Here is a 13,998-nt window from a genome sequence, read left to right on the forward strand (position 1 = left end):
TGACAAAATCACGCGTCGATCAGTGTAATTAATATTAATTTTATTACGAGTAAAATATTTCCACATTTAGTTCTATAATCTAAATATGATATATATCTCGTGCATTTTGCACGTGCATTTTACACGGGTACACTCTAATACTAAAAGTTTAAATCATGGAGGGGGTAAATAACTTCACTTCTCCAATTTTTTTTTTTTTTTTAACTTTCACATTTCCTATTATTTTTCTTTCTAAATGCACATGCTATCAAACTTTAAAGTCGTAAAAAGAAAAAAAAGAAAAAAGTGTTTATCAACAGTTATTATGTAAATTGATACTTTTGTTTTCTGGTTTATTTTTGACAAATTTGTATCCAAAATATCTACGTCAATATATAAAGCCAAAATAAAGTATTAGTTGGCACATTTTGTGTTTGGCACTATAAAAGAGGTGGTTAGCCAGATGGAATTTTTTTGCCCAAAGCCTACCATAATATCAGTCAGCCAGACCGGGCTTATCATATATTTTTATTTATTTATTTATGTTTTGATAATTTTCAATGCATATAGGTAATACTTTTACCATCCGAACCAACTATTATTAATGTTTTAAGTTTCATATAATATTATATATTCCTTTCATTTATTATGTAAATTAGAGGTAAAATAATTCATTTATTTTTCATAAGATTATAATACAAATACATACGTAGTATGATGTAAAAAAAAGTGACATTCAAGGCAATGCCCGAACCACTGCACACACTAATAACTATACAAATAGTCAAACATAATTGTTAAATTAAAGCAAGAAATACACAAACAAGCAACCCGAGATATCACCCGAGATACACATTAGTTTTTTTATTATTCATGTGAAGATTATTGCACTGATAATTGGTGAGACGAATTTATGACAATATTGAAATCCTCTATTTTCATGTTCTTTTTTTTTTTTTTTTATTTATTTTTTATTTTTTTTATAATGCATGATTCTTCAGGCTATTGCCGACACCTTCAAGGCTTCAATGGATCGACATTCATGTCATACCATCTGTTTATATTTTAACTTGCTACTTAATTAATTAATACTCGTTTAATATCATAAACGTTTATCGAGGGCCATCGATCTATTATATATTTCCTCAGTGTTTTTTTAATACTTGCAACATTTTCCAAAAATGAAAATGTAACAATATTTGCAACACAATATAATCGCAAATTTATTTATACAATCATCATAAATTTGGTGTTGATTTATCATAGTTTGTTTGGCGTTAATTATCACAGATTTTATTGATTAGGCGTAGTGGAATTGTAGCTTGGACTTTTTTGTGATAAGTAAACAGTAAAAATGTTAGGATAGCACACTTTTACTAGGCAAAACCGCTAGTAAGGTCAACAACTTTTTACATTTACTCTACAAAATAGCATATACAGTAAAATATACTCGTATATGTATTAGCACGAATGATGTACACGTTCTATACCATATTTTACTCTCATTTTATAGCTATTTTTCGTGTGATTTTTGAGCTCTACAGAGCTACTTCTCGCTAACATTCTCTTCTCTAGTGTGGCTTGGTCTATTTAATTGATTTTGTAGGCACATGAAAATTTTCGGATGATTTGAACTTATTTTGGATAGTCATGAGAGCTTATTAAGATGGAGATAATTTTACCCGTGTCCGCCCTGGAGGGTAACATTGCCCTGGCAGCCAGGGCGAAGGAGGAAGAGAAGAGTATTGTGCGGAGAAGTGCGAAGAGTTTAACTCTCGTCCGCCCGAACCAGGCAGCATTGCCCTGGCAACCAGGGCAGACAAGAAACTTCACAAGAAAGGCTACGTGAAGAAGCGTTTGGGCGATGTTTCTCGCGCCCGACCGGGCGGCGTTGCCCTAGCTGCCCGGGCAAAGCCTCGCGAGGCGCGTTTTCATCATTTTTCGGGATTATTTCTTAATTAAGGGATATAAATACCCTTTGTAAACCCCGACTAAACATACTTAGTTATTATTTTAGCAGCTTTTAACATTCATTAGAACCCTAATATTCTCTCTAGATCTAGATTAATTTGCACTTTCAAGTTTTGATCTTTGTTCATCAACGATTGGTACTTTTCTTCATTCAAGTAATTGGTATTCATCTTTATTTCTTCTTTTACTTTTAATTGTTTATTAATCATGTTTTCTTCATTGGATATTGTTTTTGCTTCGTTAATATGTGTGAGTAGTTTCTTTATTCCAAGATCTAGCGGAACCCGAATATGATTGATGCATGATTTAATTCTTTAAATTCTCTAATGATAATTGCAATTGATATGCTTAATTGATTGTGCTCATGCCAATGCTAGATTAGGGATAATTAGTATTATTAATAATCCATTGTTTTAATCACAATGGGAGTTGGGTCTTGACGGGTTTGAATAAATCAATTAAGGGTTTGAAGTTCATCACGGGAGTAGTTGAACGGATGATTAGGAAGTTAGAGTAATGTGCTCAAGGTCTTTAATTTGCATGATTCCACGGAAGTAGGCTTGATTGTGATTAGAGAAGCCATTGATAACTCGGGAGAGACCATTGGTATTATATAGGGATTACTTTTCCTCATTAATCAATTGAATTATATGTTAGGGGTAGAACGACTATTGCATTAATTGTATTCGTGGTGATGCTTGATCTTGGATGTTTTTAGCATTGATTTGTCATATTATTTAGTTTAATCGTTTTAATTAGTTCTTTAGTTATTTATTCTCATTTATTTGAATTGTTTACTTGCTTAGTAATTACTTGAATCTATATAATTAGTTGAACCATAGTCTCTTGGGATCCGACCCTTGCTTGCCCGTCTACATAGTAGTGGTCTTGTTAGGTTATTTTTGTTAGGTACGCGACACGCCTATCAACGAATATGCTCTAATTATTCAAAATATTGGGATAATCGAATCCAAACTTACGTGGATGGCAAATATGTAAATAAGTACTCCCTCCGTCCCCTAATATTTGGGATGTTGAGGTGGACACGTAGTTTAAGAAAACTTATAAAAAATTCTTTTTTTGAATTTTATATTGTAAGACAACAAGTGGGAAAATTTGTTTATAGTAAGAAGAGAGAAAATAAGGAAATTTTTTTTTATATTAGTGGTCTCATTCCATATTTAATAACGTGTCAAGTATTTTAGGACGGACGGAAATAAAAATTGTGTCAAGTATTATGGGATGGACCGACGAAGGCTATGAACATAGACATAGCCATAGTTTGGTCAATCATACGGGGCCATAGAGGTTACGGCAGGGGCGGATCTAGCAGGAGTTCAAACATCTTGTTTAAATTGTAGATTTTCCGGTACTCCGTGGTAAAATCGGTTTGAGTTACTCCCTCCATTTTTTTTAAGTGATACACTTTGACCGGCACATAGTTTTAGGCAATTAAACTGACTTAAATAAAATAAGAGGCGAGTGGGGTAGTGGAGTATTAAAAAATTGTTAAAGAAAGATAGTGGGGTTAATAGTTTATTGAAAAGTAATGAATGTGAGAGGAAATATATAATAAAAAAGTAGTAGTGAGTTTGGGTGGGGACCCTGAGAGGAGAGAGAGATAATATTTTAATGTATTTTTTTGCCAAAAAAGGAAGTGTATCACTTAAAAAACACGGCCGGAAATAAAAAGTATATCACTTAAAAAAACACGGAGGGAGTACTGAAGATGAAATCTTGGACCCACATATTTGATATTCCGCCATCTCATATTTTATTCCATTTCAATTTTTGATTCAAACATCTCTTTCTCCTCTACAAAAACCCATTGACAAACTCAAAAACCAGAAAAGAAACGAAAGTCAAAGTCTGAAACGACACACCGCTAACTCCCTCTCTCACTCTCTCACATCGCCGACGCCGGACGAACCACCAGCCCACCGCCACCGACCACCGATTGAAGCAGAGCAACTAAGCAAGGTATTATTATTGTATTCAAATTTAAATTATCAACTAACCACCGATTTTATTTTAATTTTAATTATGTGTAATTTCAAATTGAACGAATTGTTGATTTGTTGTTCATTATTGTGTTAATTAATTATAATTTCAGTCTTTGATTTCATAGTCTTGACACTTTGACAGGTTGTTCATTTTGGTGTTGAAATGTTGAATTGAATTCAACTTTATTTGGTAAAATTGCTACTTTGTAGTCTTGATTACTTGGTTATTCACCTTATTGTTTCATACTTTGATGTAATGGGTAAATTTTGTGCTTTGTCGAAATCTGGTTTATGCCCACCGACTCTTTGATAAAATGCCCCAACCAGATGCTTTTATATACAACACCTTAATCAGGGGTTATTTGCAATGCTATTTGGCTGGGGAATGCTTGATTTTGTACTTATGTTTCCTTCTCTTGTTAGAGCTTGTTGCATTGATAATTGGATTTTAGAAGGCAAGCAAATTCATGCCCATGTTGTCAGATTTGGGTTTTTAAATGATGGGTTTTCTCAGAACAATTTGCTTTACATGTATGTGAGTTTTGGGTTATTAGAGAAAGCTCGTTGGGTTTTTGATAAGATGCCACGAAGCTCCAAAATGATGGATTCGAAATTTTTTTGGTACTTTTACAGGTCATCAATAATTCAGGGTGACTCACAAGCTCTGAAATCCCGGATCCGCCACTATTAAAAACAGTAGTTTGATCTTCCAATTTAACAACAAAAACCCAACAAATTAATTCACTGAAATTTCTTATTGTTATCATAGTGATAATAATATGGAAGTAATGCAACACTCTTCATCTTTTCTTCTTCCACCAATTCCGGGTTCTTCGCTAAAATACGCCATGGTTATTCTTAACCAGCGTCTTCCTCGTTTTGCCCCACTTCTATGGGACCATGGTACGTTTTCTTCCTCCAATTTTTCTGGGTTTTATTTTGTTTTAATTTTTGGCGGTTAATTTTGATTTGGGTATTTTATTTGTGTATAGTACAGCAAAATTAAGAATTTGTGCAGATGGAGGAGCTAATCGTTTATTTGATGAAATTCCTCAATTTTTCCCTCTTGAAAATCCTATTGATGTTCGCAACAGGTTAATTTTAATCTCTTCTTTTCTAAGTGTTTTTTTTTTTTTAAATGAAAAATATGAATTTTTTTATGTAATTTTTATTGGGTTTATGTTGTATATTTATTTTCTTTATTTTAGGTGGATTAAAACTCCGCCAGTGGGTTTCCCGCTGCCAGTCCCAAGCCTGGATAAAGGAGGAGGGTTACGGTAGGCCAGTGACAGCCAGTATAAAACTTCGTCACATCCCATGACATGAGCCAAACAGATATTTTCGTGGGGGCGTTCCCTACTCAGCGACGCGCTGCACTTCCTAGACCCGGGTGTAGTGATAAGTATGCAAGGGTTGCTAGGTCGTCGCCCAGAAGCGACGCGCCACATTGCCCGAGTGTGGTGTCAAATGAGCAAGGGCGTGCCATTGGGGCGTTCCCTACTGAGCGACGCGCTGCACTTCCCAGACCCGGGTGCAGTGATAAGTATGTAAGGGTTGCTAGGTCGTCGCCCAGAAGCGACGCGCCATATTGCCCAATTGTGGTGTCAAATAATCAAGGGCTTGGAGTTGGGATCAGGAGGGAGCGTGGGAGAAAAGAATTTAGTTTGCGGATTGGTTCTTGGAATGTGGGGTCTCTTACGGGAAAATCAGCAGAATTGGTAGAAGTAATGAAAAGACGACGCGTGAACATCATGTGCCTCCAAGAGACAAGATGGACAGGAGAAGGAGCTCGAGGCTTGGTTTTGGGGTATAAGGTATGGTATGTTGGGCAAGAAACGAGCCACAGAACAAGGAATGGTGGAGCTAGGAACGGAGTTGGTGTGGTTCTCGATGAGAGGTTGGCAAAAGAGGTGATCGAGGTCTATCGGAAGAACGATAGGTTGATAAGGCTGAAGTTGCTATGTGGCAAGGAGATTGTGAATGTTATCAGTGCTTATGCTCCCCAAGTGGGTTTAGATGCAGAAGAGAAACGACAATTTTGGGAGGACCTAGACGAGGTGGTGCAGGGTGTCCACCACTCAGAGAAGTTATATATTGGAGGGGATCTAAATGGGCACGTTGGGGCGAGCCGAGATGGCTATGAGAGTGTCCATGGAGGCTTTGGGTATGGGCAGAGGGACGCCGGTGGTGAAGCTATTATGGATTTTGCCCAATCATATGATTTAATTTTGGCTAATACTTGGTTTAAGAAGAGGGATTCACACTTGATAACTTTTCGGAATGGAGCAAATGCAACTCAAATAGACTTCCTGCTCCCAAGGAGCATAGATAGACAAAGTTGCATAAACTGTAAGGTTATCCCAGGGGAGAGTGTGGTCACCCAACACCGGCTATTGGTAATGACTATTCGTCTGAAAGAGAAGGCGAAGAAAAAAGTTAGACAAGAAGAACCAAGGATAAGATGGTGGACCCTAAGGGATGCAAAAGCTAAGGTTTTTACAGAAAAGGTAATTGAAGAAGCGGATTGGGATGGAGAGGTGGATCCGGACAAGACTTGGTTACGAATGAAGAACTGTTTCCTAAGAGTGGCCAAAGAGGTCTTAGGGGAAGTAAGGGGAAGAACTTCGGTACAGAGAGATACTTCGTGGTGGAATGAAGAGGTGAAAGCAGTAATTAAGCAAAAAAGGGAATGCTATCAAGCCTTAGGAAAATGTAGGAGTGATGAAACCTTTGCAGCGTATAAGGAGGCTAAGAGTAAGGCAAAGGCAGCTGTTCGCCAAGCAAAAGAAAAGGCATATCAGGAGGTTTATGAAAAGCTTGATTCCAAGGAGGGAGAAAGGATCATTTATAAGATGGCAAAGAGAAGACAAGAGGCAAGGAAGGATATTGGCATGGTGAAGTGTGTCAAAGATAAGAACCAAATGGTCCTAGTGCAAGAGGAGGGCATCAAGGACAGGTGGAAGGGGTACTTCGATGAATTATTTAATGGAAGTAATGGAGTTGTGATAGGAGATACCTCTATGAGTGATGAAGAAATCAACATGGAGTATGTGCGAAGGATTAGGAGAGTAGAGGTGGAGATTGCACTGAGGAAGATGAAACCTAAGAAGGCGGTTGGCCCTGATGGGGTACCGATAGAGGTGTGGAGGTGTTTGGGTAAGATTGGTATTGATTGGTTAACAAACCTTTTCAACAAGATATGGACGGCTACAAGGATCCCACAAGATTGGAGGAAGAGCACCTTGGTCCCGGTTTATAAAAACAAAGGAGACGCTCAAGATTGTTCTAACTATCGAGGAATTAAGCTTATGAGCCATACTATGAAGTTGTGGGAAAGGGTGATTGAACAAAGGTTGAGGGCATGCACAAGCATTTCAGATAACCAATTTGGTTTTATGCCTGGGAGATCTACTATGGAGGCAATCCATTTGATAAGACAAATGATGGAGTTTTATAGGGTAAAGAAGAAAGATCTTCATATGGTCTTTATTGATTTAGAGAAGGCATATGACAAGGTGCCAAGAGAGATACTTTGGTGGGCAATGTTGAAGAAAGGTATCCCACGAAGGTATGTAGACCTAGTTAAGGATATGTATCGGGATGTGTCAACAAATGTGAGGACATGCGGAGGGTTGACAAAAGATTTCCCTATTACAATCGGATTGCATCAAGGGTCTGCATTAAGCCCTTTTCTTTTTGCAACGGTTCTAGATGAATTAACTAGACCAATTCAAGATGAGGTTCCATGGTGTATGCTGTTCGCAGATGATATCGTTTTGGTGGATGAGACTAAGGATGGGGTTAATGTCAAGTTGGAGCAATGGAGGCAAAGGTTGGAATCTAGAGGGTTTAAGCTAAGTCGGAGTAAAACTGAATATTTGGTATGTCGTTTTGGCACTCAGAGGGGGACAAGCAATGAAGTGGTGAGTTTGGATGGAAAGGATTTGACCATGAGTGAATGTTTTAAGTACCTAGGGTCGATCATCCAGAAGAATGGTGACATTGATCAAGACGTGACCCACAGGATTAAGTCAGGGTGGCTTAAATGGAGAGCGGCCACGGGAGTGTTATGCGACCGCAGCATTCCCTTAAAGTTGAAGGGAAAATTCTACAGGACTGCCATAAGACCAGTGTTGCTCTATGGTACAGAATGTTGGGCTTCTAAGAAAGAGCATATTAAAAAGATGGAGGTTACGGAAATGCGCATGTTAAGGTGGATGTGTGGAAACACTTTAAGAGATAGAATCAGAAATGAGGTTATTCGCAAGAAAGTAGGTGTGGCGGGCATTGTAGATAAATTAAGGGAAAATCGTCTGCGTTGGTTTGGACATGTAAGACGGAGACCCGAGGGTGCACCGGTGCGAAGAGTGGAAGAGTGGGACCATGGAGGGATTAAACGAGGAAGAGGGAGACCAAAGATGACTTGGTTGGAAGGAGTGAGGAAGGATATGAAGTGCATGGATTTACGTGAGGATGAAGTTTTGGATCGTAAGGGATGGAGGAGAAAGATTTATGTTGATGACTACACGGAATAATCAAATTTGGTTCATGTTAGCCGACCCCACTTTTGGGATTAAGGCTTTGATTGATTGATTGATTGATTGATTGATTTTAGGTGGATTAAATGGTCAATTATGATGGGTTGAGTTTTTGATTGTTTGTTGTTATAAAAATGATTGAATGCTATATTAGTTGGCTTGAATAATGTGCCAAAGTAGCATGTCAGGTTGAATTGTTATGCTACTCCATTTTTTCTGAATTAGTGGTTTATCAGTTTATGTGGAACCACTACTGGCATGCTTGCATGATCAAGACATTCCCTAGAGTGCTAAAACATTTCGTATTTATCATTCCCAATGTCATTGCAGTACTATCATTAATCATGCAAATCCTGTTAGTTTATTTAGTTTTATTTCAATTGTCTAAGCACTGACGAACTTGGTTGATCATTAGCTACCCTTTGAATGAATAGTATATGTACCTGTCATTTTGATTAATTTTGTTACTTGGATTTTTTATTTGTGTTTGTAACTACTTGCGATTTTGTTTCCATAAGTTGATTTAAGATTTGGATTGGTTACAGGTATATACCAGATTTAATTAAGGGTGACATGGACTCCGTCAGAGCAGAGATTCTGGATTTTTATACAAATCTGGTTAGTGGTTTTATCAATTGGATCATTCTAAGAATAACGCTTTTAGGAAAGGTTGTTTGCTTGCTGTATATATTTATGCTGTCACCTGTTTTAGTATATAACTATATATTTAAGTATCTTTCATTTAATGGGTTTGATTAGGAGTGCATAACTTAGAACATTTCTAAAACGAAACTTTACATCATAATGGTTTAAATAAATAATATCTTAATTTAGACTCTACCTATTGTTCTCAGTTAAGGGTCTACAGAAATTAGCATATTTGACTGCAAGCATCGAATTAATTTTATTTTTCATACCTTTACATTGGAGCTTTGTGCTCTATGTAATTGATGCTGTCATATGTGCTTGTGTGGTGTGCATGGGGATAGAGTGAACAGAAAAAGCTATACTCTCTCATGTATTGATGCCTTTATGGCTGTAATGTCTTCAATTTTAAATTTCTTTATTTTATTGTATTATTTATTTTATTTTATATATTGTGTGTGTGTGTGTGTGTGTGTGTGTGTGTGTGTGCATCCCACTACATATAAGCATAGAGACAGATTAGACTCTGCCAGCAATATATTGCTTAGTTTTGACAAATAAGGAAAAAAATTTACCCTTGAACCACCTTGTGACTCTCCTGCCTCATCACCTGTAGAAACGAGATAATGTTGGGGGAGCAATGTATTTTGTGAAGTGGGAGTAGTGTGGGACTGAACTGCTTTATCTTGCAAATTCATCCTGACTTACTTCGGCACTTCATTTTACCTCAATCTTAAGTATCAAAGTCAGGATTGTCAGAGATCTCATGTTTCAACATAGGTATGTAGGGCAGTGGGCATTAATATATTGGACCGGAAACATGCAATAATCCCCCAAACAACCAATATTGACAGCTGGACACATATGGCATATCGGTCTCTGATACTGATAACCACGACTGAGCTCCATAGCTTTTGTTCCCTTGTATGGTGACAATATGCTTTTAGTATATAATTGCAGTTGTTAAAAGCCATTACTGTTTTGCTTGACCCTGTGTTAGACATAAGTGATTCTTGATTTCTACTTTTTGGATTGTTTTTATTTAAATAAATTATTTATTCATTTTTCCCTTTTAGTACGCTGCTGCTTATGGCAGTTGGCTGAGAACAGAAGCTAATACTTTTTCTGCTATGTCTATGAGTTCTACTTAGATGTTTAGCTGTGCTATGTGGTTCACATTCTTTTTTAACTGTGCATGATTATCTTGGCTTTTTGCTGACATTGTTACCGGTTTTCTGTTGTCAGGGGTGTGATGCAATAAATGAATCTCATGACCAAGACACCACAGACCTTCACAAGTGTATATCACATCTCAGTAATTTGACTCCAGAATCTGAGAAATCAGATGTAAGTTGGTTCAAATGCTCTTGAGCTGCTGAGCTTCGCATCTTTTTCCTCATCGTGTTTAGTTTAAAGCTATTGTATTATGCTATGCCTGCATCCTTATCTGTTTAGGTGCAATAGGAATATATACTATGTTAATATATTTCGTTAACTTGGACAATGAGACAAATACTGGGTTTTTTTTCTCCGCGGGCAGAGTTGATTGGTTGATTTAATTACCTTGCAGCTATGCATTCTTGTTACCGGAGCACTTGGTGGACGCTTTGATCATGAAGCTGGGAACATTAATGTCCTTTATCGATTCTCTAACTTGAGAGTAATCCTTCTTTCAGATGACTGCTTGATCCAACTTCTCCCTAAAACTCATCATCATGAGATCCATATTCAGCCTTCTGTTGTTGGGCCGCATTGTGGATTGTTACCAATTGGAATGCCTGCTTTTCATACCACAACCTCTGGCTTGAAATGGAACCTCAGTAAGTAGATGTTTGTGTGCTATTTGCATAGTTCATTTTGGTGTTTCGGTTTCTCTGTTATTGTCGTAATTAGTTTTTGCTGAATTGTTAACTTGTTGGTCAATATTTTCTCATTTTGTTACCTTTTCTTTCCTCTTATCTTGCATTTGCTCCTGTTTGTACTAATATATGAGATATGAAGTATATTAGGACGTACATCATTGAAGAGAGAAGCCATGAACTTTGCAATTAGCAGAAATGCTATTCATATTAGGTGTACACATAACTTAATCAAGATCCTCAAACTTATAGCATGCCTATCAATTTGCTACATTCATTTGTTCTCTTGGTTTTGTATGACATAACTCCTAGATTTACTCGAATATATCTAATATATGAACTATTAGACCTATTTCGAATTTTCATGAATTTATTTGCACTGTCTAAACTTACATTAGTTGCAAATTGAATTTATTAGCCCATGTTAGAACTTTGTAACCTTATTATCATTTATTTGAGTTTTTTTTAATCTTATTAGACTTAAACTTCTTCTTCTTCTTCTTCTTTTTTTTTTTTTTTTTCCTTCTCTTTTAAGCATAGCTCAAGTGCTTTTATGGTATGATACTATGTATGCAATAGGAAACAGTCTTAAATCCGTATCACCTTAACTAAGCTCAAGTGGTGTTTAATATGATACTCTGTATACAATAAGAAAAAAGTCTTTAATTCGTATCACCTTAACTAAGCTCAAGTGTTTTTATGGTATGACCTCTGTATGCAGTAAGAAGTCTTAAATTTGTATCACCCTAATTGTAGAATATCTCTTTTACTTGCTTTGAGTGGGTGTGTTGTGTGTAACAACTTTAAATAATGATGAAATACTTTCCTTGTATGTTGTTCTTTATATCTCCCTTAGCCTACTATAATTTACCTTATTTGGAAAAAGAGAAATAATTAAACCAACATCATGTTCCCCCTGTTTTCTTTTATCCTCTATGAATAGCGGATGTTAGAGTTACTTGGGAATTGCCGTATTAGGTATCTATGTGAACTACTCATATATGCCTATAATAGATTATAGAACTAAATTATGCTGCCAAAGGTACTAAAAACTAGTTGTCGACAAGTAATTGTCATTCTTCAGCAATGATTTTTAGTGCCATTCTTAAGTATTGAATGGTAGTCATGCGTAGTCCAGGTCTGTCGGCAGATGACACTGTCATGCATGTGAAGTATTTATTGGGAAGTAGAAAAGTTAACTTAAAAACTAGTATGTGCTAAACAGGTCTATCTAATTCATTGATGTGCTCCCTTTGTTCAGAATTGATTCACATCTTATTTTAGAGTTGTCAAAGATTGCCTCGTATAGCAGTAATGATATATTATTGAACTGTGGACCTGAAACATCCTGTCACACCCTTAATTGTGAGTGGTGGGTACAATTGACTAACTCTGGTGATACAAGAGATAAACTTGTGTATATATTGCTTACTGATGTAATTTATATCCTCTTTCTGTGGTGTGTATGTTTAACATTGTTTTAACATAATTTTCCTCCGATTTTTTCAGATGACACGGAGATGACGTTTGGCGGTTTGTTAAGTACATCAAACATAGTGACTGGAGATATTGTATCTGTTCGTTCTGATGCAGATCTAATATGGACAATTTCCATTAAAAAGTGACACGAGTCTCATGTATATGCAGTATTAAGAAAACATTATATACCGCCATTGCATTGATAGTTTTCGTCAAGTTTCTAAAGCAGATTTCCAGATCGCCTGTTGATTCTCAAGCTGATCCTGCAATAAAAGGTAGTGTTGGTTCGTACGGATTTTGTCGAAAACAATAAAGGTTTCAAGAAAGCTTCACATATTAGCTTGTGTAGTTAAGCCATAATCGTTACTCGAGTATAATTATATTCTAGTTTAGAGCATGTGTAATTTATTTATCTCAATTCATTCATTATAGATATTAAAGCATTAGTTTATCATATGTATGATCTACAATATCATAAACTCGATATTCCTTTGCATTTTTGTGAAGGTCATGACATCCTATTAGTTCTTAATCCTTGCTATAGCCTAAGATTATATTAGTTCTTAATCCTGCGCAAGGATTACACGCACAAGATTATATTTGTTCTGAATCCTTTCTATTAGTTCATAATTTCAACATCATGTTATCAATTGATCACTTGGAAAAATTCAATGTGCTTTGGATTGGTCTTAGAAGAAGGCTGAATTACACCTTAGCCATCAACTTTAGCTTATATACTCATGCTGGAATGAGCGAATATGAAGATTAGAGTGGTGTTCATGGTAAATGTGAGTCGTTGAGCTAGTGATGGTGGTTGGGTTGTTTAGGTAGTTGCCGGGACTGCAATGGTGGGCTGTGGATGGTGGTAGTTTGGCGAGAAAAGAGAATAGAGGCGGTAGCGGGTGATTAAGAGCCTTTTTTTTTTTTTTTTTTTTCTTAAACGGAGGTGATTAAGAGCTTAATGGGCAGGGCAAGTTCATTATAAAAAGTTGCAAACATTCTCCTCTCTTTTTCATTGTTTTTGAATCAATATCATAAATCAGTCCCTATTTATTTTTTCTCCACAATGACAAACTCATAAACTACTCAACTTTTATCAATACACAACTTTTTGTATACGGCTTGCTCTACCGTGCGGCAGGGGTTACTTGAGTTATTCGGTCAGGGGTTACTCGAGTTACTTGGTCAAGGGTTACTCGAGTTGCCGGGGTTACTCAAGTAACCCTTGATCGAGTAACTCGAGTAATCCCTAACTGAATAATTCGGGCAACCCCTGTTACACGGTATAGTCTGTTGTACCAAAAAATTGTTATCATATCACACCATATTCCGCCAACAATTATGATCTTATTTGGTTTATGTAAAGAAATAGTCGAACTAAAGACATCTCTAAATGATAAATAACTACTCCGTATAATTTTTTAATTTTTTAATTTTTTTATTTTTTTATTTTTTACTTTTTATTTGGTTTTATGAGATTTGGAGAGAGAAATGGGTAGAAACTTGGGTGTGAAAATTAGAGTG

At 36.4% G+C, this 13,998-nt stretch overlaps 1 protein-coding gene across 2 annotated transcripts; it reads left to right on the forward strand.

Annotated features, from left to right (window-relative positions):
- Positions 1–3,785: 3,785 nt before the first annotated feature.
- Positions 3,786–13,045, forward strand: LOC145618663 (thiamine pyrophosphokinase 2-like). Of its 2 annotated transcripts, XM_081673438.1 has the most exons (7): positions 3,786–3,930; positions 4,587–4,856; positions 4,951–5,047; positions 9,037–9,109; positions 10,382–10,483; positions 10,707–10,956; positions 12,505–13,045. In XM_081673438.1, exons 2-7 carry the CDS (start codon positions 4,733–4,735, stop codon positions 12,618–12,620), a joined length of 762 nt encoding a protein of 253 aa, XP_081529564.1. In that variant the 5' UTR covers positions 3,786–3,930; positions 4,587–4,732; the 3' UTR covers positions 12,621–13,045. The 2 variants fall into 2 exon arrangements, with proteins under 2 accessions (XP_081529564.1, XP_081529565.1); XM_081673439.1 differs by lacking the exon at positions 3,786–3,930 and having other exon boundaries at positions 4,738–4,856; positions 4,946–5,047; positions 12,505–13,044.
- Positions 13,046–13,998: the final 953 nt, after the last annotated feature.

Source organism: Chenopodium album, chromosome 26 (genome assembly GCF_948465745.1).
Source record: "Chenopodium album chromosome 26, dcCheAlbu1.1, whole genome shotgun sequence".
Taxonomy (NCBI): domain Eukaryota; kingdom Viridiplantae; phylum Streptophyta; class Magnoliopsida; order Caryophyllales; family Amaranthaceae; genus Chenopodium; species Chenopodium album.